Here is a 22,267-nt window from a genome sequence, read left to right on the forward strand (position 1 = left end):
GGGAGTGACGTTAGGGAAGAAGAAATGCTTGCAGGGGTTTCTGTGGAGTGACAGGTCCAGAATTGTAATTCAAGTGACACAGGACACATGACGAGAGAGAGGGTGGCTTTCCCCCTTGTTATTTGAGCACCTCTGGAAGTGTTAATAGATTCTAAAGTTTAGAATGGCAACCAGACCAGTACTGGTGTAACCTGAAGGTCTTGCCTTCTTTCAAGCTCTTCACTTTCTCCCATTTAAACAGTAGGGGGGTTACGTGATATGGTTGCAAATTCTCTCTAGAGCAAGCATCCTCAGTTTCAAAACGTGTCTGTGTTGTACATCAAAGAGGAGACTAGGAAGATACTGAAATGACAACCTATACATTGGGAGAAAATATTTGAAAATTATATATCTGAAAAGGATCTAGTATCTGTAATATATAAAGTAAGTTTACAACTCAACAACTAAAGGACAAATAAGACCTCAATTTAAAAATAGGCAAATGGCTGAAATAGACATTTCTTCACAAAAGAAATGCAAATAACTAAAAAGCAGATGAAAAATTGCTCAACATCATTAGTCATAAGGGTACTACAAATCAAAACCAAAGTGAGATGCCATTTCACGCCCATTAAAATGGCTATTTTTAAAAAGAGAGAGAATAGCAAAAGTTGGTAAGGATGTAAAAAGCTGGAATCCTTTACATTGCTGGTTGGAATATAAAAATGATACAGCTACTATGGGAAACAGTTTGGTGATTCTTCAAAAAGTTAAACATAAAATTACCATGTGAACCAGCAATTCCACTACTACGTATTTACCCCCAAAGAATTGAAAATAGACATTCAAACAAGACATATATACACGTCATAGCACTATTCACCATATCCAAATGGTGGAAACAACCCAAATATCCATCAGCTGATGAATGAGGCAGCAAAACGTGGTCTATCCATACTCTGAAATTTTATTCAGCCATAAGAAGAGGTGAAATACAATACCAAATCATGCTAAGCAGTAAACATGGATAAACCTTAAAAATATTAAGGGAAAGAAGTTAGACACAAAGGTCACATATTATCTGATTCCACTTATATAAAATATTCAAAATCGGTAAATGCTGAGTTGGCCAAAAAGTTTATTTGGGTTTTTCCATAACACCTTACTGGAAAACTCAAAGGAACTTCTTGGCCAACCCAATACACAGAAACAGAAAGTAAATTAGTGGTTGCCAGGGTGGGGGGAGAGAACAAGAGTGACAGTTTAATGGGTGCATGGTTTCCGCCGTTTGCAGTGGTGAAAATGTTTTAGAAATAGCTAGAGATGGTGGTTACACAACCCTGCGAATGTATTGAATGTTACTAAGTTGTCCATTTTAAAAGTGGTTTATTCTACGTTATGTGAATTTTACCTCCATTTAAAAAAATATGGGAGCCAGGGAGAAAAGAACTGAAATTCTGTGTATAGCCTGTGTGGATACCTGATCAGCAACAGCAAACAAAGTGAGTAAGCTCTTTCAGCTGACGAAATAGATTCATCCTTCAGTGTTGACCACAAACAAAGCCCCTTGCCAGTGTAGGCAAAGTAGTGAAGTGGTCGAGCTCATCCCATTTATGGCCAATAGGACAGGTGTATGTCTGAAATGAAGGCTCAAGAAATGGTAGATCATGATCCAGATTAAAACCAATGTATGTATTTTCCCCCCCGTACATATACATGTGTCCTTTCTCCTCCCACCCCCCCCCCTTTTTAAATATTTGTTCATTTGTTTAATTTGGCCGTGTTGGGTCTGAGCTGCATCATTGGCTTCTCTAGTTCCGGCGCATGGGCTTCAGAGCACTCAGTCTCGGTAGTTGCCCTGCGGCATGTGGGATCTTAGTTCCCCCACAAGAAATCAAACCCATGTCCCCTACATTGGAAGGCAGATTCTTAACCACTGGACCACCAAGGAAGTCCCCAGTTACTAAGTTTTCATTTATCCCATGCCAGACCTTTATTCATTAAACCAGAAGTTAAAATTTAGCTTTCATAAAGATCCAGTGTTCCAGGTTTTCTAGAAAAAAAAAAAAAAAATCTGACCTTCCGATAACCCTGGGCTCACATTACTACATGGTAAGAATCAGCCAGTGTAGACAGCGAGTGCCACCATTAGACAGGCCAAGGGCTCTTTCTCTCCTCCCTTCATGTTACCAGCCAGAAGTTCACCCCCTCTTCCCCATCCTACCCTGGCACATTTCACCTTTAATCCTCTTCTGAAAATTTTGTTTACAAAGTCTCCCATTAAATCTCCCATTAACATATACATCTGCCTTGAGTAAGAAGAGAGCAAATGTCTGAAGGGCAACAACTTGTTCTTGAGGCCAAGAAGGGAGTGCAGATAAAAATCTCTTATCTGAGGGTGGGATGAGGGCAGAAGGCAGAACCCCAGATCCTAAGATACCACCAGACTGGTGGCAGAATCCAGGCTGAGGTGGGAGAGGTTGCTGGTGGGCAGAGGTGGGTGAGCACAAAGCAGGTTTCTCCTCACTGAGGCACTGCTGCCTTGCTATGCATTTTATAACTTTCCCTGGGGCGGCCCCCCTTCTCAGCCTGGCTTGGGTGGCCGGCCTTTCAAGAGACAGTGTCCCGCATGGCTGGCTCTTGAATGAGTCTTGCCTCCTGGACTGCCACTTCATCATACAAGCCTGGGTAAAGCCAGATTCCAAAAACCCCAGCTCTCAGAATGCTGGCAGATGGGGACAACAGCACCTGTTGGTAGGTAACCTACCACCTGTGGGGTCTGGCTTTTATTTTTAAGCTTCTTTTTTTTTTTTTTTTTCCACCTAAACACAACATGGAAGAAACCAGAGTTGGGACAGTCATCTCAGGCTCTGGAAGTTCCATTTTCCTCCATACAATGGCAAGGGACTACTCCAAATTCAGATAATAACCAATGGGAGGCAGAAAAAAATGATGAAAAGTGACTCAGGGTTTCTTGTGACTGTTCCTGCTCCCACACAAAATTTCTAGGCTTTATAAAAGCCTTTGTGAGAGTGGGCTGAACTGTTTTTCTTAACGGAGAAATTTCCAGATGCCTGCTGGTGGCAACTGCTTCAAAGCTCGAATGGTGACTGTGAGTTTGATCTGATAAAGCTCTTTGTTGGACTTTATTTGCTCTCTTGATTTTGAGTAAGAATGTTTGCTCTTGTCTCTTGAAATATTGTTCTGTAGAGCATTACAGTAAATTTTTGTTGTTGTTCAGTCGCTCAGTTGTGTCCAGCTCTTTGCGACCTCATGGACTGCAGCACCCCAGGCTTCCCTGTTCTTCCCTATATCCCAGAGTTTGCTCAAACTCATGTCCATTGAGCTAGCGATGCCATCCAACCATCTCATCCTGTGTCTCCCCCGTCTCCTCCTGCCCTCAAGTTTTTCCAACATCAGGATCTTTTCCAGTGAGTTAGCTCATCACATCGGGTGGCCAAAGTATTAGAGCTTCAACATCATTCCTTCCAGTGAATATTCAGGATAGATTTCCTTTAGGATTGACTGGTTTGATCTTGCTGTCCAAGGGACTCTTGAGAGTCTTCTTTAGTACCGCAGTTTGAGACCATCAATTATTCAGTGTTCAACCTTCTTTGTGGTTCAACTCTCCCATCCATCCCTGACTCCTAGAGAAACACATACAACATCTGAACATCCTTTGCTGTGACTCATAAGCTGCCGGAAGAATTCAGCCTCCTTGAACTCTATGGCTAGACTCTGTAAGGAGGAAAGAGTTGTGGTTTTGTCAATTTTAATGGGGAGGCAGCAGTGGGAAATGGTGAATGACCTTGGACAAGTCACTTTACTTCTGGGAGTTTCTATTTTCTTATCTGTAAAATGTGACTTTGTGATATTGGTTGAAATAAATTAGATAATCCATGCAAACAACCCAGCTTGGTGCCTGGCATACAGTTGGTGCTCATATGTTTGCTGCTGTTATTGCCTTAATCAAGTCTGAAAGTTGTGAGGCAAGACCTGGAAGAGATGATGTCAGTGAGAGTAAGGTCCTAGGATCTACCCGAATGTTAATGCCTCCTTATAGAGAGTAGTTTGAAGCTAAAGTTGGCTGGAAGCTACAAGTAAAGTTGAGTTGTGAAGGGAAGATTTTGTTTCTTTTGGTTCCTAGAGATCTCTTCCTAGCTTAAATCTTCAATGCCTCCTGGCTACCATGTGTCCGGCCCATTCTCCAGCAACCTTTCTCAGACCAGGCTAAAGTTGTCTCTGATAAAAATGATTCCTCCAGGTTCCCTGGAGAAAGAGGACTTTGGACCCAGCAAGTTGTCATGCTTTTGATCTCTGAGACCCTCCTGATGGCTCAGAAGAAAGCAATGAGCAAGGCATATCTGGGCCAGCAGGAAATGTCCTTCACAGGAGAACACATGATTTCTAAGATGGGAGGTATCCCCTCTCCAGAGGTTCTGTCTTCTGTTTGGCTGATACTAGGGAGAAGCAGTCCTAAGAAGTCCATCATGACCCTCCGTCTGCCTGGGTGGGAAAGCTCTCTGGAGCCCCCCCGTTTGACTACCAGCTTCTGTTGGATCCAGAGGGCTTCTTCGAGGGTTTGTGAACCAAAAAATAAAATGGTAGTCATTTATCAAAATTGTCTGGGAAATGATTAACCTCTTTCCTTTGATCCTTTCCCACTTGTGGGAGGACAGTCAAGTAGCCAGGGTGGAGAACGTATTCTAGTATTTCCGACATTGCTAAGGTAAACAGTGGGAGGAATTCAGCTGCTAGAGTGGTTAACAATGGCTATTTGGAGGGTTAGAAGCTGTATGTGTGTGTGTAACTTCTGTAAGCATAGAGAGCTGATTGAGCAAAAAAAAGTACGGCAATTTCCTCTTTTTCTTTCCTTTTTTTTTTTTTTACAGGCCTGAATTTCCTGCTGCTATTCATAAAGATGCTTTTTATCTTTAACTTCTTATTTTCCCCACTTCCAACCCCGGCACTGATCTGCATCCTGACCTTCGGAGCTGCCATCTTCCTGTGGTTGGTTAACAGACCTCAGCCCGCCTTGCCTCATGTTGATCTGAACAAGCAGTCGGTGGGAATTGAGGTAACATGCCAATTACCTTTGCAGTTTGTCAGCCTTCATGGAACACAAACTGTAATTCAGGACCTTAGGAGAGGTGGTAAAGGAGACTGGGAGTAGTGTGGGAAAGTAAGCCTTTTTGATTAGCAAAAATAAACAGAAAATCTACAAGTTGAAAGTTCTATTAATGGTATATTTTTGTTTGTAATGAAATCACAGATTTTACTGGTTTTATGATGCCAAAAATCTAGATGTGGGATTGGCAGACTATAGCATGCAGACAAAATCCACCTTTATCTGTGTGAGCAAGCTAAGAACATTCTTTATATTTTTCAAAGGATATGTAAAAAGAATAAAAGAAAGAGCTAGATCATATGTGTTCCACAAAGCTTAAAGTATTTACCATCTAGTCCGTTGCAGGAACACATTACTGACCCACAGTCTAGATGACAGAGTTAGGACTCTGCGGACAGAAAAACATTTTCATTGAGAAATACCATGTTTAAGAATGGTAAAAAAAAAAAAGTTATTGAATTCAATTCCAGCTTTGAGTTAATAGTCTCTCTTAAAACTGACAGACATTGAACTGGGCTTCTCCCCTCAATTCTTTGACATTTTAGCAAATCATATCACTTCCTATTAAGGGTTAGTGCCATGAATCTTCTCTCATGATTTTTCATCTTCAACCCTTTTCAGGGAAGAAAGCATTAAAGCTAACCCTTTCTGATCTTGTTACAAACTCTGTGCTTCTAGTTGGGAATCTGACTCCAAGTTGCCTCCATTCTCCACCACCCTCCATTTTATTTGGAAGACTTTCATCAGCATCTTACTGTCCCTATAATCCTGATACTTCAGGCTGCCATGTCTTTTCAGTCATCCCTTTCCCCTGAGTCTTTAAGAGCAGACTGTTGATTTCCCCTCGTGAACTTCAACCCACTGAGGCCTGACTTTTATCACTACCATCCCCTCAGACTTCTCAGCGTCACTCATAATCTAACTTCTAAATTCAGTGATTCACAGCAAGGTGCTACTGTACAGGACAGGGAACTATATTCAATATTCTGGCATAAACCATAGTGGAAAAGAATATAAAAAAGGATGTATATGTGTGCATAACTGAGTCATTTTGCTGTGCATCAGAAATTAACACTACATTGTAAATCAAGTATACTTCAATAAAGAATATATTAAAAAAATAAATTCAATGATTCTTCCTCTCAATTGACACTTCCTTCTTAAAACTTCTTCCTTTGCATTTCATCATAGTCTTCAGTGAGATTTCTTCCTAATTCCAAGACAGTCTTTCTTTGTCACTTAGATTCTTTCCTCTCTGTATCCTAGAGTTTCAATCTCACCAACTTTTGATTCCTCTGAAGCAAGGATTGGCAAACTTGTTCCATGAAGGCCAGATAGTGAAGAGTTTAGGCTCTGCAGACCACATGGGTTGTGTTGCAACTATTCAGCTCTGCTGTTACAGTGTGAAAGCACCAAGAGATATGTAAATGAGGGCAGGGCTGTGTTCCAATAAAACTTTATTTAAAAACTGGCTAGCCATGGTTGGCCCCAATTATAGTCTGCCAATCCCTGCTTTCAATCCTCACAGCTTTTGAGAAAACCACCCTCTAATATGATATGAATATGTACCTGAAGGGCTATGACACCCAAATCTGACCTCTCTTTTGAGTTCCAGTCCATCTCAGTGACACTTGAGTACCTCAGGCTCCACACATCTCTTTATTGCATGTTTTCTCCCTTACATACCAACGTACACACACGCACACACACACACACACACACACACACACACACTCTTGCATACACACCTGCACCCTCTCCTGCTTCCCCTCCTGGTCTATCTCAGTTAAATTCATCTCTTCTTACCCAGTTGCCAAAAGTTGAATCATGTTTCATTCTTCCTCAATGCTGTCTATGTAAGTAGACAGCAAGACCCCATCTTTCTTTCCTAGAAATAGAACTTTGTTTTTGATGTCTTGACTTAATGCGACATCTGATGGAAATCTTCCCTGATGCTCCAGATTAAGTCAGATCTTTTGTTAGAGTCTCATGGGTTCTCTTGGACTTGTAGAGCCACTATCTTGGTAGTAACTTGCAGTTTTGAATGCCTATTTAATTGATGGCAGGGCTTCTCTAACTTTCATGAGGGTTGAATCATACCTCTAGCTCCTATGGCAGCTCCAGGAGATCTAGATCAGGACTGGATCCTAAAGTTCCAGATGACATTTCTAGACACATCCCTAGCTATGCCCTCATTCTCAGATACCCTGTTCTTGAGCTGCCGGCCAGAATCTGCAATGTGTTTTCTCGCCTCCTTTTTTTTAAGTTGAAGCATAATTGGTTGACAATACTGCATTACTTTCAGGTGACCCCCATAGTGATTTTTTTTTTTTTTTGCAGATGATATTCCATTATAGGTTATTACAAGATACTGGGTGTAATACCCTGTGCTACACAGTAAATCCTTGTTGCTTCCTCTGCATCTTTATTCAGGCTATTCCTTGACTCTGAACTGTTCTCTTTTCCCTCCATTCTATGAAACCACATATTTTTGGTAAATGCTTACTGTCGTCAGAGTCTCTATTGAAATATTATTTCTTCTCTGTAGGCTTTCTATTTGATTCAGGATTGGTTACTTCATTCATCTCCCAAAACATATGTTGTTATTACAGTGTGTACATCACGGTATTATATTTGCATGTTTTCCCCTTCTTGCCCTACCCCAGCTCCCAAAACTCTTATTTATGTGGTGCTCATGGGCAGATCCCATGGAGAAGGGAAAGTGTATCCACTCCAGTATTCTGGGCTGGAGAATTCCAAGAACTGTATAGTCCACAGGGTTGAAAAGAGTCAGACAAGACTGAGCACTTTCACTTTCACTTCACTTTCATGGGCAGTACTTTTGTCTTAACTCACTTTGCATCTACAATATTTGCACAGTGCCTTGAACATAGTATGCATTTGATAGATGTTTAAACTTAATATGATTTTTTTATAAAAGGGCTTCCGTGGTGGCTCAGATGGTAAAGAATCTGCCTGCAATTTAGGTGACCTGAGTTTAATCCCTGGGTTGGGAAGATTCCCTAGAAGAGAGCATGGCAACCCACTTCAGTATTCTTGCCTGGAGAATTCCATGGACAGAGGAGCCTGGCGGGCTATAGTCCATGGGGTCACAAAGAGTTGGACACAACTTAGCAATTAAGCCCAGCACAACACATAACTATAATATTGTCTCTCCTCTGTGTGTGTGTGTGTATGTATGCATGTGTGAGTGAGTGCATATGCATATACCTAGGGAGGTGGGGGGAAATTATCAAAAACATAACTGAGACAATCTCTGGGTTTCTCTGATATGAAGATACCACAATTTTGAGACTTAAAAAAATTGATTGATTGAATACTAAAAGGGTCATCAGTGTGACCTCAATAGTAAGTATTTATGTTCTTTTCAGTTCAATCCATACAGGTTCGGAAAGGGTGGGGAAAGACTCAGGCTTGACCTAAACTCAGTCTTGTGTCTTAGGGAGGAGCACGGAGAAGTATTTGCCAGAAGGACAATGACCTAATACAATACTACTTCTCAGATGCCAAGACGACATATGAAATCTTCCAAAGAGGACTTGCTGTGTCTGGTAAGCCTGGCTGTTTCCCCTGGCCTGTAAGACCGAGGTGGGCTCTTGTTCCCTACCTCTCCTTCCCTGTCTCACTCCTAAAACTTTGTTTAAATGTGGTGGTCTGAGAAGAATTAAAAATACAGCATGACAGGGACATGAGCAGAGGATCTGGGTGGGTGCTGGAAGCTGTGTAGCAGGACAGACTTGGGCTTGAAACCCAATTCTTCTATTGCCAGCTGTGTGACTGCACAGACCACTTTGCCTCTCTGAATCTGGTTCTCATTTAATACAAGGAGAACTTCCTGGCCAAGTTGTTAAAGAGTTAACAGTAGGAAAATATTTTGGCTAATTCACTAGTACATTTGTTTAGGAGGATGTGTTTCATAAATGTAGTTCCCTGCATTATAGAATCTGAGCTAGAATTAGCATTCAGGCCTCCTGACTTTTTACCTTGACCTTGCCCCTAGTATCGTACTGCTGGCCCTTGTTGCTTCTCTTAGTACCACAGAGGGTAATTGTCTTTTGGACTTTCCTAGAAGCATTATCCCATGACCTTTGGTAGGTTCATTTCCAATGAATGAAAGAAGTACCTCAAGGTTCAGTACTTGTATCTGATATCATTGAACACAATGCTGGGTATACTAGCTTCCTTTCAAAATCAACAGGCTTATATCTCTCCCTATATATTGTTTTAAATGTTTATTTATTTGGCTGCATCAGGTCTTAGTTATGCCATATGGGGTCTAGTTCCCTGACCAGGGATCAAACCCAGGCCCCCCTGCTTTGGAAGGTCAGTATCTTAACCACTGGACCACCAGGGAAGTCCCACTCTCCCTGTAACTTTTTTTCTTTAGGGTGATACTCTGTCCAGGTAGAGGTTTATCTATGTGACTTTTTGTCCTCCACTTCCCTTCTGCCTTTTAACTCCAAGAGTTGGTGATGGACAGGGAGGCCTGGCGTGCTGCAATTCATAGGGTTGCAAAGAGTCGGACACGACAGAGCGACCGAACTGAACTGAACTGATGACAATATTTAATAGGCAATTCCTGTTGAGGACAAACTATAGTACTGCATGGATAGCATCTACTTATTTTCTTACACCTCAGGGATTAGTTGCTATGCTGCTGCTGCTACTGCTGCTGCTACGTAGCTTCAGTCATATCCGACTCTGTGCCACCCTATAGACGGCAGCACACCAGGCTCCCCCGTCCCTGGGATTCTCCAGGCAAGAGTACTGGAGTGGGGTGCCATTGCCTTCTCCGATTAGTTGTTATACACCCCCATTTAAATTTTTTATTGATTTATGACTGTGCTCGGTCTTCACTGATGCTCACGGGCTTTCTCTAGTTGCCGTGAGAGGGGGTTACTCTTTGTTGCGGTGTGCAGGCTTCTCGTTGCAGGGGCTCCTCTCGTTGTGCAGCAGGGACTTTAGAGCATATGCAGCCTCAGTAGTTGTGGTGCCCCGGCTTAGCTGTCACGAGGCATGTGGCATCTTCCTGGACCGGGGATCAAACCTGCGTTCCCTGCATTGACAGGTGGATTCTTAACCACTGGACCAACAGGGAAGTCCAACCTCATTTTTTAAAGTGAAGAATTAGAGACTCAGAGGTTCAGGAATATTTTGAAAGTGACAGAACTAGAAAATGTTGATGCTGATACTGAAATCTAAGTCTCTGTCTAGATTATTTTATTTTACATCAACTCTTAAGTGTTTTGTAAAAGTTGTTGCTCTTCAAGACAATGAAAGTTTATTGTAAAGAAAGCTTCTATCTGAAGGTTCCAGAGGGGACTGTACTTGGTATTTCTGGCTCCACATCAGTACTGATTTAGATTTCCATCCACATAACAAACAAAAACAAACCAATGGCTAGTTTCTTTACTTATTTGGCAACTTAAGATAGTATATAGCTAATACAATAGACTTTCCTTTGGGACTTTGCACTTTTTGAAGTTTTCTTCACTGAGCATGGATTGTTATTGGAACTAGATACAAGTCATTCAGCACACAGCATGTGGCCCATAGGATACCTTCATTTAGAATTTTTTTTCAATGTTAAATTAAAACTAAACAGATAAATTGGCTTCTCAAGTAAGTAGGCATGAAAAATCCAGCCTATTTCCATAGAAAAATGACACATCTGATTACAACTGGGATGGAATACATCAGCCCTAACCTCTATCTTTATAGGGTTCCCGGGTGGCTCTAGTGGCCAAGAACACACCTATCAATGCAAGAGACTTAAGAGCTATGGGTTTGATCCCTGGGTTAGGAAGATCCCCTGGAGGAGGGCATGGGCAACCCACTCCAATATTCTTGCCTGGAAAATTTTCATGGACAGAGAAGCCTGGCAGGCTATGGTCCACAGGGTTGTAAAGAAATGGAAACAACTGAAGTGACTTAACACAAACATACACAACCTCTATCTTTAATCCCTGCCCAGTAGATGGTCCATGTGAGGATCACCTGCATGCATGCGTGCTAAGTTCCTTCCGGTGTGTCTGGTTCTGTGCAACCCCATGGACTGCAGCCCGCCAGCTCCTCTCTCCAGGGATTCACCAGGCAAGAATACTGCAGTGGGTCACCATGCCCTCCTCTGGGGAGAATTACCTGCAGATAGTGTTTAAAATATAAAATATGTTTTATATTTAATATTTATATTATATATATTATTTAAAATAAAAAATAGTGTTAAAAATAAAAGATACTGTTTATGAGGACTTGCAGAGAAGGCAATGGCAACCCACTCCAGTACTCTTGCCTGGAAATCCCATGGATGGAGGAGCCTGGTGGGCTGCAGTCCATGGGGTCGCTAAGAGTCGGGCACGACTGAGAGACTTCACTTTCACTTTTCACTCTCATGCATTGGAGAAGGAAATGGCAACCCACTCCAGTATTCTTGCCTGGAGAATCCCAGGGACAGAGGAGCCTAGTGGGCTGCCGTCTTTGGGGTCGCACAAAGTCGGACACAACTGAAGCAACTTAGCAGTAGCAGCAGCAGTGTTTAAAATATAGATCCTCTGGCTCCACTGTGTTTTACTGAACTGGAATTCCAGATAGTTGTTGTTCAGTCGCTAAGTCCTGTTCAAATTTGTGCAATGCCATGGACTGCTTGTCCGTCCTTCACTATTTCCATGAGTTGGCTCAAATTCATGTACATTGAGTCAGTGATGCCATCCAACCATCTCATCCTCTGTTGTCCCCTTCTCCTCCAAATATGAATTTTAAACAGAACTTTCCAAAGGCTTTGTGTGCCAAAATTTCAACTCTACCTAGCTTAGGGCCCCAATTTTGCTGAGAAGTTGCTAATGGGTAGATTCTTTATAGATGGCCATGTCTTAGAACAGAAAATCTAAGTTGATTAATCAAAGGCTAGGCTATTGCCTAGTCAGGACTTTGGCTAATCAAAGTGAAGCTGATTAAGGCACAGAGTTTAATGAAACCCCAGTTGGTGCCCCCTTGGGCCAATTATTTGACTTATTCCTTGACCATGGGCCTCTGCTAGTATTTTTATCCATAGGGAAGTGATAAGGAGATGCAATAGAGTTTTTCTCACCTTTATCACCTCTGCCACTTAATAAGCGCACTTGAAGTTGTTCAAGTTCATGATTCTTGGTTCCATGGGGATAATGATAGTTATTGGGAAGACCCAGTGAGTTAATGTGTCAGCGCAGAGTAAGCCAGGGCCCATAAGAGGTACATATCGCTGGGGGTTAATGTTAGTACAAACCAGTGCATTGGCAGAGTGGCGCACACTGTAGGCTGGAGCAGGGGCTGTGAACCCCTAAAGCAGGGCTTGCCTGGCTTCAAGGAACATCTCAGTCTGAGACTTGACTTCTTGAGCATTCCATGCAGCTGTTTCAGCAGAAAGAAAAAGCACTAATGTTGCCTGTGAAGAGTCTCCATGTTCATTAAAAAAAAAAAATCTTTTTAGACAATGTGGCTATCTCTTTCCTGCTTTCTTTCCTTTCTCCTCTGTCACTTAGTCTGGAAGTTCACTTATTTGCCTCTGAATTCCTAATAACCTTCTTTTTGAATGCTTCCTTTTGGCTAGAACTGAAATCCCCTCAGCAATGTGGCTAGATCCTCTATGTAAAACTTCCTTCCTTTCTGCACTCCTATTTATAACTCAGTTTCATTCTGGCTTAGATATGGGTGTTTCTCAGCCAGTTAGGGCTTTTCCATAGCCTCATAGGTATCATAACTTCTGTGACTTCTGTGGCTGAAATGACTATTTCCTCTAGTAAGTGGATGACTTACTGTAATTTTAAATAAGCCAGAATAGTTTCGATTTTCAGAAGTTTAATTCTTCTATTGTCAAATGTGAGACACAGTTGTAAAAATATTCAAGGCTAATGTACATGTGTGTGTACCCAAGTGCTCCTGTGTATACTCAAGTGTGTTCTTGTAGCTCTTTATGAGTCTCAGTGTCTCAGAAGACACTCTCATATAAAGTACGTTACCAACTGATTCATGAGAGTAAATGAAGCTTGACAAATAAGAGAAAAGGTCCCATTTTAATAGCTGTGAAAGAAGCTTAGACTAAAGTAATAACTTTTAAAATCTGTTAAACCAGAAGACATATTAAAAAGTGACTATTTAGTGTCTATGACTTGATATTTGCTGGTGGGAGAAAAGGCAAATTGTCCCAACTGATTCACTAAGCAATGTGATGCTGGGTATCAAAAACCTGAGCTGTATAACATGGAACTCTGCTCGATGCCATGTGGCAGCTTGGATGAGAGGTGAGTTTGGGGGAGGATTGGATAGGTGTATATTTATATATATAGCTGAGTCCCTTTGCTGTTCACCTAAAGCATCACACCATTGTTAATCGGCTGTACCCCACTACAAAATAAAAAGTTAAAAAAAAACAAAACCCTGAGCTTTCTAACCAACTGTCCTCACCCCCAGCTCCTGCCACCCTTCCCAACCCAGTTATTTCATTTAAAATACTCTATTCTAAGGAAATGTTCTAACTTTGAAATGATCAATTTGAAAATATGTATCATAGCATTATTTGATGTGTCAATTTTGGAAACAATCTCCATGCCCAAAATGAGATCAATTCAGCTGTACACTAGAATCCTTCATTACTTGGCCATCATAAGGCCATTAAAATCTCTATAGAGAAGAAATAATAATTGGAATATTTGTATAAAATGGGGAAAGAAAGCAGGATACCAAAATATATATGTGGAATGAATATAACCTTGAAACTATCAAAGGAAGTATCAAAGAAAATACTTAATATCAGTCTTGATAATGGTGTTTATGTGATGAGATTATTGATGACTTGTATTTTTATTTTTGTCTAAATTTTTATGAGCATATTTTTTTACTGTGCATGTATGCTAAGTCGCTTCAATCATGTCTAACTCTTTGTGACCCTGTGGACTGTAGCCCACCAGTCTTCTCTGTCCAAGGAATTCTCCAGGCAAGAATACTGGAGTGGGTTGCCAAGCCCCTTTTTTATTATAGGGAAACTCAGTCCAAGATTACCCAATACGGCTATTCGTGTTCACTTGTAGGTTTTTGCTTGTTCATGTCATGTGGGTTAGTCCATATTCATCGCTTTCCCCAAATGCCTGTTACCATGGAGGTCACATATTCCAAGATGGAACCACCCCTGTTTTTCAGCATTTCCTAAATGTTGCACATGCAGTTTTCAAGGCTCTCTCTGTCTTTGAGAACTGAGTACTTATCACTTTTGGATTTCCTTGGCACGTAAGAGAAGCTTGAGTCCTTACTGGATTTATCCTTTGTGTCTTGTCTCTTCCTAACCTCCTTTTACTTTCTCTGGTCCAAAGAATTTGCAGCTGGAGCTGATTTTCTCTTAATATTATGTTTTTAGACAATGGGCCTTGCTTGGGATATAGAAAACCAAACCAGCCCTACAGATGGCTGTCCTACAAACAGGTAAGTCAGGCCCATGATTTTGGATAAGTTCTTTTGCTTATGTGTATCCTGAGCTAATTTGTTCTCTCTGGAGTCTTGATTGCTTTTTTTTTTTTTTTTTTTTTTCCTCTCTCTCTCTACCTCTCTCTTTTGTAGGTGTCTGATCGAGCAGAGTACCTGGGCTCCTGTCTCTTGCATAAAGGATATAAACCATCACAAGACAGCTTTGTTGGCATCTTTGCTCAGAATAGGCCAGAGGTAACTGTGTTGAAATTAACTGAAAGAAATGAGTCGGGGCCAAGTCTAAAGACTCCCCCAAATCCAGCACTCTGATGCTTGATGGAGACTTATGAAAGCTGTTTAGAGACCTCAGACTCTTTAAATATTGTTCCAGTTGAAAGAGTTATAGTGCAGGGCCTCTTTAATCTTGGTTGAATGTCTGGTGCTATTTGCTGGGTGACTGGACTTCTCTCATGTGTTTCCAGTTATGTGTCATTTTAAGCCAGTCTGTCATATGAGGAAAATAAGGAAACTGTGAGGGGACTGGCAAATAACAGCTTGAGGGTGACGTGGAAAGGGATGAACTGGTGTTAGAATTGGAACTTGCACGTTGTCCCTGAACTAGTGACCAAGGCCTCCACTTCTCTTGAGACCAGCTGTAGCCATCTTTCCACAGTGAGTTGAAAGCAGATTTTAGACATTACAATGATTGGAATTAAGCATATCTCCAAGTTCAGGTGAAGTCATTAGACCCAATATCCTCAGAGAAAAACCTTTGTGTGTTTTGGAATAGTTGCATGACATATGCTTACCCAAGCCAGTTGTTTAACTGAAAATCCAAGGTGGGGGCAAGCCTGGCTGCACTTCTGGGTGCATCTATATACTTCATCTTTCCTTAACCCAGCCTCGGAGATATCCTTGACTCTAGTTCAAGAACTTAACACCAAACCTGGTATCTTAGTCTATTAGGGCTGCCATAAAAACAATACCACAGACTGGTGGCTTAAACAACAGAAATTAATTTTCTCACAGTCCTGGAGTCTATTCAAGATGTCCAGTTCAAGATAAAGGTGTCAGCAGCCTTCTCCTGAGGCTTCTCTTCTTGGCTGTAGACGGCTGCCTTCTTGCTGTGCCCTCACTTGACTTTTTCTCTGCCATCCCCAGTGTGTCTTCCTCTTCTTAAAAGGACAGTAGTTATATTCGATCAGGGTCCCATCTTTATGAGCTCTGTGCTGTGCTTAGTCACTCAATCAAATCTGACTCTTTGTGACCCCATGGACTGTAGCCCCCCAGGCTCCTCTGTTCATGGAATTCTCCAGGCAAGAATACTGGAGTGGGTTGCCATGTCTTCCTCCAGGGGATCTTCCCAACCCAGGGATCAAACCCAGGTCTCCTGCATTGCAAGCGGATTCTTTACCAGCTGAGCCACCAGGGAAGCCTAAGAATACTGGAGTGGGTAGCCTATCCCTTCTCCAGGGAATCTTAACCAACCCAGGAATTGAACCAGGGTCTCCTGTATTGCAGGCAGATTATTATTTTTTTTTATTTAAATTTATTTATTTTAATTGGAGGCTAATTACTTTACAACATTGTATTGGTTTTTCTATACATCAACATTAATCCGTCATGGGTGTACACGTGTTCCCCATCCTGAAACCCCCTCCCACCTCCCTCCCTGTACCATCCCTCTGGGTCATCCCAGTGCACCAGCCCCAAGTATCCTGTACCCTGCATGCAGATTCTTTACCAGCTGAGCTTTATGATCTCATTTCACCTTAATTCTTTTTAAAAGGTGCTATCAACAAAAACAATTGCCTTGGTGTTAGGGCTTTGACATGAATTTAAGGGGGAACATAATTCAGTTCATAATGACATTTAAGACCCACCATTATCAGGTTTGGACCCATCAGCCCAATTCACTTCCTGTCACTCTTTATGCTTTCTGATGTATATGTAGTGATGTCATGCAATTCTGCTTTGTTCATTCACTTCCTTCATCCTTCTCTGTCTCCATCTCCATAACCAAATCCTACCTGTCCTTCAGAGCCCTGCCCAATTTCCGTCACTTTTCCCAAAGTAGTTCCAGATAGCTTTACTCCATCCCTGAGAGTGACTCTTTTTCCTTAAGACTCCCTAATGCTTTCTGTAACTTATATGGATAGAACTTATTATACTCTACCTTTGTTTTATAGTTGTCTCAGTACCCACATTATCTCCTTTATTTAATTATATTTTATAGCATCAGCAATGGCATTCCCTAAAGTATCACACAAAAAAAGAGATTTGAGGGGACTTCCCTGATGGTCCTGTGGTTAAAACTCTTCAAATGCTGGGAGTCTGGGTTCCATCCCTGGTCAAGGAATTAGATTTCACACAACTAAAGATTCTTTCTTTTAACACAGAGCCACCAAATAAGCATTTGTTGATTAAATGACTGAATTAACACACTTCATCGTCAAAGCATATGCCAGTCCTTATTTGAACATCTCTCCATACAGTGGGTCATCTCTGAGTTCGCTTGTTACACGTACTCCATGGTAGCTGTGCCCCTGTATGATACCTTGGGAGCAGAGGCTGTCATATACATCATCAACAAGGGTAAAACTTTGCTATTATATTTTAACTTGATTCTTTCTTGATGCTGAGTAGTTCCTCATTATTGGTTTTTGTTAACAGACTTAGAATGCCGTGATCAGAAAAATGCTCAAGTGTCTCTTGTCCTGTAGCACCTAGGATATAATTTAGAGGGAAGTTACAAAAAGCCCATGAATCAGGGATGTACTCAGAAGTTTCAGTGAAATGCTTCAAGGTGGCATAATATGACAATATAGTTTTGGCAATGAGCTATTTTCACTGGCCACGCTGGATGAAAGGCCATAGAGTGAGTGAATAAATCACTTAATTGACTGTATCACTATGAAACTACTGGTTTAATTTCCTACTCTTGTAAATCGAAATGAGTATAGTTTTCACCAGCATGTACCAATGTCCATGTCCATGGTGAGTCTGTAGACAAAATGACTATTGTTAGAGGAACAAGTTCAAGTTCAATGGGCAAATAAGAGATATATTAGATGTTACCTTCCATCACAGAACTGGTAGATTAAGTGAGTAGATCCATTGGAACTATAGACTTCATCGGAAAGTTTCTATTTGTGCAAACAAGTATCAAAGCAATTGCTACCATTAAAAACCATAAAATGCTTGTCTGCTCAAATCCTACTTGCCCTCTCCTTCCCCTTGTAATCCCTCCCCATGCCCCCAAACAAAGCAAATGGACAGGACCACATATGTGACCAAGCGTGTTGTCTGTATTCTTAACCTGAAGGAATTTTGTGGCTCCTCTAGAAACTATAAACGGTTGGCAGTGTGCAAGGTAACTAAGTGCTTCTGTTTCAATTAAGTTTATTTTATAATCAATGGGATGTTTCCGATTTTATACATTATAAATCTGGTTTACAAACATACTCTCCTTTAGGGATCCAGTAGTTTTGACATTTTCAAAAATCTTTTCCTCTTTGCGAGAAAATCGGATGCACGGCAACACAAGAGGCTCACCCCTGGCTCTCTTTCTGCTTTCAGCTGATATCGCCACAGTAATCTGTGATACACCCCAAAAGGCATTAGTCCTGATCAGTAATGTGGAAAAGGGCCTCACCCCAGGCCTGAAATTGGTCATCCTCATGGATCCCTTTGAGGATGACCTGAAGAAGAGAGGGGAGAAATGTGGAGTTGAAATCTTATCCTTGTTTGATGCTGAGGTAGGGGACTGAAGCTCAACTGCCAGCCAGAAGGCTGGTCTCACAACTGTGGGCAACTTGTGGGACTTCCATACAAGAAAGCAAGTTGATGTCCTCCAGAGGTGGCAGGGGAGGAGTCAATTACACTCATGCTATTAAGCTATGGGAATCATTTCCCCAAGACAACTCAGAAAGCCTGCCAGTGGGCGAGGAAGGTCTGTGGCCAGCAGACAGACTTCCAAGTAGAGAATTTATAAATACAGAAGTAGTTAGGGGGGGTGATCCTGGAACCAGGCTTCCTGGGTTCACCTTCTAGTTCCACATCCATTAGTTAGGTGACCTGGGGCCAGTTGCACCACATCTTCCTTTCCCCTTCTGTAATATGAAGATGAAACCATCCCTACTTCACAGAGGAGATTTAAAGAGTTAAATGAGAGAACATAAAGTGCTCAGGGCAGTAATATAATGTGCAGTAAGCCTTGAAATGTCAATTATTCATTTTATTTAAAATGATTTAGCAATGGTCCTAGAAGACTGAACCTTGAGAGTCTGATGGGAAGTTTGGACATTTGGGATCTGCCCTCATAAGTTGGTATTCTAGAGAGAACTTATACTCTACCCCGAGGCTTCCATTGTGCCTGAATGTTGGCTTTTGGGCCTGACCTGGGTTGGAATTTGGGTTGTATTCCCGCAGAGGTGTTCACATGCAAAAGGAAAAGAGGACTGTATTTGTCCTAAGACTGTCTATCTCAACTATTGTCTTTCTTGCTTTTTTGTTCATGCAGAATTTAGGCAAAGAGAACTTCAGAAAACCCGTGGTAAGTTTTCTTCTGCCTGATCTTGAGTCTTGCCATCTTCAGCTCTCAAAGCTCATAGTAGACTAAGCCCTTATGCTTCCCCCTCCAGCCTCCTGCACCAGAAGATCTGAGCATCATTTGCTTTACCAGTGGGACCACAGGTCAGTGCCCAGAAGTTGCCCCAGATGCCCCTAGTTAGCCAAAAACATGGCTTGAGTCACTGACCACTGGTGGGCTGGCAAATATACTTTACAAGCAGGCCTATCCTGAGGGAATTATAATCTAAGACTTCTGAATATGGTTGCCCACTTAGAAAAACCCAAGCATAAGCAAACACATTTCAATGAACAACCAGGAGCAGTTTACATGCTCTGGAATGGAAGGGCCTTAAAGATGGCTTCATAAAGTCAACTTCCTCCCCCAGCCTACCACTCTCTCAACTTAACATCACTGGAATGGCTTTACTCAATCAAGATAGCCCAGTGGTAGATCTAAACAGATCATTCCGTGTTCTCTTTCTTCCCTTCTATATAGCTACCTAGCTATTAGAACTCTTAATAACTTTTAATTTGAACCACAATAATCTAGAACTCATAGCCATTCCACTGTGCCCCGTTTATAAAGTGATGGCTAGGTAATACTGTTAGATCTGAAGTCTTCAACATGAAAACAACACAAGGCAGGGTGGGGGTCACTTGGATTCTTCTTTTTGTTGCTATCTGAGACTGCGGCTGTGCCCTGTGTGTAGCACAAGGCTAATAATGCAGTCAGAGTAGCGTTTCTGGGGGTATCAGTCATTCATAAGCAGAGTCATTTACACCATTCATAAAAAGACCCGGGGACAGAAGAAGTTCTTGGCTCCATGGAACAGAACAAAACGAATGTAGATTCTCATTTCAGTGCCAGAGACAACCTGTTAGTCACTTACTGCATCTTCCCACCTCTTGTTTCCTACAGGTTATCCCAAAGGAGCCATGTTAACCCATGCAAATATTGTTTCCAATGCTTCTGGTTTTCTCAAATCTATGGAGGTCAGTGGTCAGTTGAAAACGAGGCCCTCATTAAATTGTCAATCTGTCATAAGATTTTAATCTTAAAGTGAGAGGAGGCAGAGAGGGAAAAAACAGATTGAAGGCTGAGTGTGGATGAATACCGGTACATCTTTGTCTGGAGTTTTGCCCTTTTATTTATTTATTAAGATATATATATATATATATATATTTTTTTTTTAATCTGGACCATTTTTAAAGTTTTTATCGAATGTGTTATAGTATTGGTTCTGTTTTATGTTTTGATTTTTGGGGGGCTACAAGGTACATGGGATCTCAGCTCCCTGACCAGGGATAGAACTCACACCCTCTGCATTGGAAGGTGAAGTTTTAACCACTGGACCTCTGGGGAAGTCCCGTAGAGTTTTGCTCTGTTAGGGTCACTGCAGATCTCCACACTCAATGCAGTTAGAGCAGCCCTTAGATTTACATAGGGCACATCTGCACAGCTGTATGCAGCAGTCCTAGAAAGAAGTGTTTAAATCCTCTTTGGAAGAGGAAATTGACATTAACCCATTGTTGTCTCTTTTCCATTTCCTGATCTCTAGGGTGTTTTTGAGCCCAATCCTGAGGACGTGACTATATCCTACCTCCCCTTGGCTCATATGTTTGAAAGGGTTGTACAGGTAAGATCCTATATTCCTAGCAGTTGTGTGAAAAGAGGGTCCTGACTTGCTAGTCTCCCATTTATTCCAAGGGCAGCTCTGCAACGTTTGCAATCTGCTATCTAATGTGAGGGCACGGGCAGCAGGGAGTTGTCACGGCTGAGTCCTAATCTTGGCGTCACCCCTAACCTGCTGCAGAGTCTTCCTGTGTGCAGTCTGTCTGTATCCCATGGGGTGAATGCTTGCTCCTGCTTTCACACAGGGTGCCTGCAAATCCTTGGAGCTCCTGGCCTGGAGCTTACATCTATCCTGCGCGGGGAGATGAGGCATTGTTTTTTCGTTTCTTTGGGCTAGAAGTTTTGAAAAGATCTAGGCTTAAAGAAAAGGAAGTTCCCCACAGAGGGGCGAAGAAGGAAACTTTGATCCAGATAAGGTGTCCAGAGTGTGTCAGGGGGAGCTGCTGACGATGGCATGTGCACTGGGGAAGAGCTGGCCTTCTGTGAGTGGTCATCTAGCTTTTCAGGCTATTCTGAGGCTGGCTTGAGAACCAAAAGCAAAAACACAGGTGTCATTAGGGATGGAAAATCCCCTCTCTGATCCCTGCTTAAATACCTCTTCAACCAGCTTATCTGTTGGTACATGAAATGCTAAAATGGAAGATTAGGTTCCTTGGGTTAAAGTGCTGATATCTGATTAATATAATATTAATTCTAATCAGCATATTTTTCACATTTTCAGTCAGTTCAGTTGCTCAGTTGTGTCCAACTCTTTGTGACCCCATGGACTGCAGCACTCCAAGTTTCCCTGTCCATCACCAACTCCTGGAGCTTGCTCAAACTCATGTCCATCGAGTCCATCCATGTCCATCAAACTCATGATACCATCCAACCATCTCATCCTCTGTCGTCCCCTTCTCTTCCTGTCTTCAATCTTTCCCAGCATCAGGGTCTTTTCCAATGAGTCAGTTCTTCGCATCAGGTGGCCAAAGTATTGGAGCTTCAGTTTCAGCATCAGTCCTTCCAATGAATATTCAGGACTGATTTCCCTTAGGATGGACTGGTTGGATCTCCTTGCAGTCCAAGGGACTCTCAAGAGTCTTCTCCAACACCACACTTCAAAATCATCAATTCTTTGGTGCTCAGTTTTCTTTATAGTCTAACTCTCACATCCAAACATGACTACTGGAAAAACCATAGCTTTGACTAGACAGAACTTTGTTGGCAAAGTAATGTCTCTGCTTTTAAATTTGCTGTCTAGGTCGGTCATAGCTTTTCTTCCAAGGAGCAAGCATCTTTTAATTTCATGGCTGCAATCACCATCTGCAGTGATTTTGGAGCCCCCCAAAATAAAGTCTCTCTCTCACTGTTTCCATTATTTCCCCATCTATTTGTCATGAAGTGATGGGACTGGATGCCATGATCTTAGTTTTCTGAACGTTGAGTTTTAAGCCAACTTTTTCACTCTCTTCTTTCACTTTCATCAAGAGGCTCTTTAGTTCTTCTTCGCTTTCAGCCGTAAG

At 41.9% G+C, this 22,267-nt stretch overlaps 1 protein-coding gene across 5 annotated transcripts in view; it reads left to right on the top strand.

Moving 5' to 3' along the window:
- The window catches only part of ACSL5 (acyl-CoA synthetase long chain family member 5), a 51,100-nt gene that overhangs the window by 16,907 nt on the left and 11,926 nt on the right, over positions 1-22,267 (top strand). For 4 of the 5 annotated variants that reach the window (XM_006043947.4, XM_006043946.4, XM_044935240.2 and 1 more), the window contains exons 2-11: positions 4,872-5,056; positions 8,571-8,679; positions 14,514-14,578; positions 14,714-14,815; positions 17,056-17,155; positions 18,140-18,318; positions 19,083-19,115; positions 19,204-19,255; positions 20,052-20,125; positions 20,692-20,769. In XM_006043947.4, coding sequence (XP_006044009.3) covers positions 4,901-5,056; positions 8,571-8,679; positions 14,514-14,578; positions 14,714-14,815; positions 17,056-17,155; positions 18,140-18,318; positions 19,083-19,115; positions 19,204-19,255; positions 20,052-20,125; positions 20,692-20,769 — 948 coding nt within the window. In that variant the 5' untranslated portion in view covers positions 4,872-4,900. The remainder of the gene's footprint in view (positions 1-4,871; positions 5,057-8,570; positions 8,680-14,513; positions 14,579-14,713; positions 14,816-17,055; positions 17,156-18,139; positions 18,319-19,082; positions 19,116-19,203; positions 19,256-20,051; positions 20,126-20,691; positions 20,770-22,267) is intronic. The other variant, XM_006043948.4, reaches the window with a different exon arrangement.

The sequence above is a fragment of the Bubalus bubalis genome, chromosome 23 (genome assembly GCF_019923935.1).
Source record: "Bubalus bubalis isolate 160015118507 breed Murrah chromosome 23, NDDB_SH_1, whole genome shotgun sequence".
Classification (NCBI taxonomy): domain Eukaryota; kingdom Metazoa; phylum Chordata; class Mammalia; order Artiodactyla; family Bovidae; genus Bubalus; species Bubalus bubalis.